This window comes from Mizuhopecten yessoensis, unplaced genomic scaffold (genome assembly GCF_002113885.1).
Source record: "Mizuhopecten yessoensis strain PY_sf001 unplaced genomic scaffold, ASM211388v2 scaffold716337, whole genome shotgun sequence".
Lineage (NCBI taxonomy): Eukaryota > Metazoa > Mollusca > Bivalvia > Pectinida > Pectinidae > Mizuhopecten > Mizuhopecten yessoensis.
Window position 1 is genome coordinate 161,306 of NW_018480066.1, and position 4,689 is coordinate 165,994.

A 4,689-nucleotide genomic window follows, 5' to 3' on the forward strand; every position below is an offset into this window, starting at 1 on the left:
GTGTAAATATGACCTATATTTGGCTTTATAAAATGTTTTTCAATTATGTATAAGTATAACGACGCCCGAAAGCAACCTAAGGAGTGCTACAAGGACACAGAAAAAAACAAATTCAGCCGGATTAAACGAGGACTGAGAGACAAACTGTCTGTTACAGACGGTATCACAGAATGGGATTATACATGTACAAGGACTGGTATGAAAGTGGCCTATAACAGAAACTGAAAAAAATGGACGCGCACACACAAAACCCAAAGTCAGCGAAATTACCCAAGGGCTGAAAAAGTACACAAGGGCTGAAACATTACACTAGGGCTGAAAGGGCAATCTCCATTACAGATCCTGTCACACAATGGAATTAACAAGGACGAGAGGAACGTCCGCTATTACAGAGAGTGTCACATACAATTGTGGGACAACTGTTGGGCGATAGATTGGGGAAATAACCTCATCAGATTAAGAAACCATTTGTATACACTACAGTGGAATCGGCCCAAACACATTTTCTCGTCCACTCAGGTGCGTTATAATGATCAACGAGTACTGGTCGCAGGAGAGATCGTCAAAAACCTAACAACTAAAACAAATCCTTGATTTACTTACGATGTATATGTATCTATATACTGCTCAGCTGAAATTGCTACATCGTTTCTGAGGTCTATAAATATGAGTCAACATGCAGTAAAAAGGTTAGTGCATGTTTTATAAGATAGTGACATAGGCTTATGTTTCTCTTGATGTTGTGGCTGTCAGGTGCACACATGCGGTTTTAATAAACATGTTTATTTCAGACAGCACCTGCTATTTGACATGCAATGAAGTTATTAGTTTTTTATAATGATTCCTTATTTCTTAAACATTATCCATGATGTTCAAAGGATTTATTTAATCAACACTCGTGTACGTAGAAAGTGATACCAGCGCATTACGTCCCGCTACAAACGGTATGCAGATGTTATAGGTTTCACACAGCTCCCGAAACGCCCGGTGATTCCTCCTGATTGGCTTTAATTTTGATAGGAAAATAATTCCTTTCCACTTCAAAGCACCAGTGGGTGGTCTTACAGGACACATCCCAATTTGTCGGAAAAGTTTCAGCTCTATTATATTATTTAGTTATTAAAATATTTTTGTTTATCAGCGGGGTTTTAATGGATATAAGAAAAAACACATTTCACGTTATCTAAAGTGAGGCAAAACTTAAATACATGTACATACGTAATTGAAGAGGATATTTCTTTATCTTCTACCGAATTGTACTTTTACTGAGATTGATGGAGTGCTATCTGTACTGACCTGGGTAAATATGTTAAAAGTCTCACACAGTTATATTAATAAGTTGCATTAAATATTGGAGCTGTGTGTAATGACGGCCAAATCCTGATGTTTATTTAGGGAATGGCATCATGTGTGTTCAAAATACAAGTGCAATTATTCATACATTGTACCTAATGTATTTACACTTATAAATAGATGTGTTCATTCACACAGCTATTTTTTCAAAATAATCTCGGCGGTAAAATATTTTTACTAGAGAAGAACGATACAAGTAGTGTACTGTACAATCACAATTTTATTTCATAATATTTTTCAAGAACAAAATGTTGATTCTGGATGTGATTGTACAAAATGTCTGCCATCAGTCGTCGACATGCTTCAAAACCGAAGTTTGACATCTAACAATTTCATCTGTTAAGATTGTCATCGGTAACTTCAAAATACAGGTGCAATTATTCATACATTGTACCTAATGTATTTACACTAATAAATAGATGTGTTCATTCACACAGCTATTTTTTCCAAATAATCTCGGCGGTAAAATATTTTTACTAGAGAAGAACGATACAAGTAGTGTACTGTACAATCACAATTTTATTTCATAATATTTTTCAAGAACAAAATGTTGATTCTGGATGTGATTGTACAAAATGTCTGCCATCAGTCGTCGACATGCTTCAAAACCGAAGTTTGACATCTAACAATTTCATCTGTTAAGATTGTCATCGGTAACTTCAAAATCACTTCATAGGCAGGCAACAATCTCGTGTGGCCTATATTATATCCCTAGGACCACGTAATTAATAAAAGATTTACTAACGATCGGGGACTACTTTTACACGCGGATTGACATAGGGTCAAATCACCCGGGGAACAGTGCTCGTTAACGGCCTACGCTGGTGTTGGATGGGTCGTTATTTCATCATGGCGGGAGATCCAAGGCCTAGATAGATATAGTGCTGTCATGTCTATACTTATGACGTGGTGATGGATTACTCCTCGTTGTTCATACGACTCATATGAATCCCTGGTTTGGTAGACAGCAGTACCCCTGGGGATCGATACACAATCTTACAACAATGGCCAATATACATCAGTTATGGCTGCTACAGTTTCGTCAGAAATTAATCATGGATGATGGGCTACCGACCAACAAATTCGCAAAAATGTATCGACAAAATGAAAAGTAATAATGACTATGATTAATTTTGTTTCGAGCTTAAACAGCTCGTTTATGACGTTAGATATATCCATCATTATAACCAAACCTCTCCAAAGGTTAGGAGGTATCGAAGACGATGGCCTTCGTCCGGCAGTTCTCGCCGATCTGACGTGAATCTCGTTCCCCGGGGCAGACCGAGGTGAAAGGAACAGGGCGGGACTGGATAAATATAAACAAATGTGATGTAATGCGGGACCTTGACCTTGGTCTGTCGAGTGGTATAGGTTCTGTATGGCTAGCTAATGTGGATCACTGTATCCGTGGCCGTCTGAAAAATTAATGTAAAAAGAGGAGATAGGCATGGTTCGATGACAAGGATACACTAATTGATCACTAAACTATTGAAAAAATAATTGTTTAAAGCGCCCGTGCTTCCGATGTATTATACATTGTAGCTTTAAGTTACATTCAATATATGTTGATTGATTTAACTTATCAGTCTATTTCGAGTATAATTAATCTTGAATACTAGTAGCTTTCAAAATTAACAATTTATAACCGTCACACCATATGGAGGATAACACGAGTATCTTAAGAACATGCAAATGTTTTTTCATTGTTAACCATTTAATCTGCAGCTTTGCATCTATGATCATCTAACATGCCAATCCAATGGCCATTTACTTATGTCAACAGTTGCAGTAACACAATACTGTCAGATCAGGTTAGGTGATTTAATGAAAGAAAAAATCAGTGATGGCAAAGACTGGATGGGTCTTACTAGCATTACAGCTACATATTGTAGTTAGTTAAATTGTATTATTTCAACTGAGCTTGCAGCTCAACATGCACATTACCAGCAAGATCTCTTCTTGTTCAAAAACTTCTCTATCGTTAGAAAACTGTTTTGAAACATTTCATCGGTTTGCCCTATTGGGAGACCAAAATCAATCCTGTTCGATTGAGTACTAAATACCAATAGATACCCAAAATAATTTAACATTTTGTACACTGCAATTTGTTTCTTATAAACAAGTTGAAACGTTGCTCCCCACCTGTTTCATTTACTTGTAAGGTCCAGCAGCTTGTTTTTAACTTCTCGTAAACATCTCCAAAGAAAGGTTGTAAGGGTCATATATTGCTAAGGACTACTCCCTATTCCAAAGTTAAAACCAATTGCAAGTCATAAAGTTCTGAAGTTCATTCATCAGAGGAACCGCCAGAGCATCCCGAACATTCTCTGCTGCTTTGGACAGGTTCAAGGTAACGCTTATTATCATATGTTGTTTGAGCAAATTGTTGCAAGCGTGTTTTTGAGGTAGACGACAATCGACACGAATTTGCGTTCAGTTTACTGTTGAGGACTGTACTCTGACGTCGGAGAATGACTGTTTCATTCGTACACGAGCTGCTGAGTCGAGGCATGGCGTGTTTTAGACATCCACAGCACGGCATCCACATATAAAACAATGTCGCTAGGTCGGCCTACAAAATATAAAGTGGTATAGATAGGTGAAAGAAGCAGCTTGTCTGACAACACAATAGTCTAATCACTTTTGCTATATACATATTACGGCTAGTGTGCATTATAACTATGGATACCATTTATGCAAAAACAATTCAGGGTTATCTACCCAACAACTTTTACGATATGGATGTTATTGTAAGGCTGCATGGAAAATCAATGAGAGCTTCCGTGATTACTTAACTTGTGGCTGTAAGGACTTAATCTTTTTGAAAATAGCCTGCCTTAGTTGTTTGACAGGCTCTTCACACTTAACCTGAAGAATGAACTTATTCGTATATCCTCTCTACCTTTGTTCTATTACATTGTACCATTAAGAAATAATTTAATCAACCGTAAATGCTTCACATGTTTACAGCAGCTATCTGCACAAATCTGTATGACAGCTCCGACCCTTCAGTTTATTATTTAACACACATTAAACAGAAGAAACTAGAGTTACAGTTAACCCCACAGCGATCCGGATACCCTCGGAGGAGTACAACCCACTGCGATCCGGATACCCTCGTAGGAGTACAACCCACAGCGATCCGGATACCCTTGTAGGAGTACAACCCACAGCGATCCGGATACCCTCGTAGGAGTACAACCCACAGCGATCCGGATACCCTTGTAGGAGAACAACCCACTGCGATCTGGATACTCTCGTAGGAGTACAACCCACTGTGATCCGGATACCCTTGTAGGAGTACACCCCACTGCGATCCGGATACCCTTGTAGGAG

At 38.3% G+C, this 4,689-nt stretch overlaps 1 protein-coding gene across 3 annotated transcripts in view; it reads right to left on the minus strand.

Annotated features, from left to right (window-relative positions):
- Nucleotides 1–1,854: 1,854 nt before the first annotated feature.
- LOC110443303 (substance-K receptor-like) overlaps nt 1,855–4,689 on the minus strand; it is a 64,786-nt gene continuing 61,951 nt past the window's right edge. For all 3 annotated transcript variants that reach the window (XM_021487449.1, XM_021487450.1, XM_021487451.1), the window contains exons 3-4: nt 3,496–3,925; nt 1,855–2,768 (exon numbers count right to left, since the gene is read on the minus strand). In XM_021487449.1, coding sequence (XP_021343124.1) covers nt 3,641–3,925 — 285 coding nt within the window. In that variant the 3' untranslated portion in view covers nt 1,855–2,768; nt 3,496–3,640. The remainder of the gene's footprint in view (nt 2,769–3,495; nt 3,926–4,689) is intronic.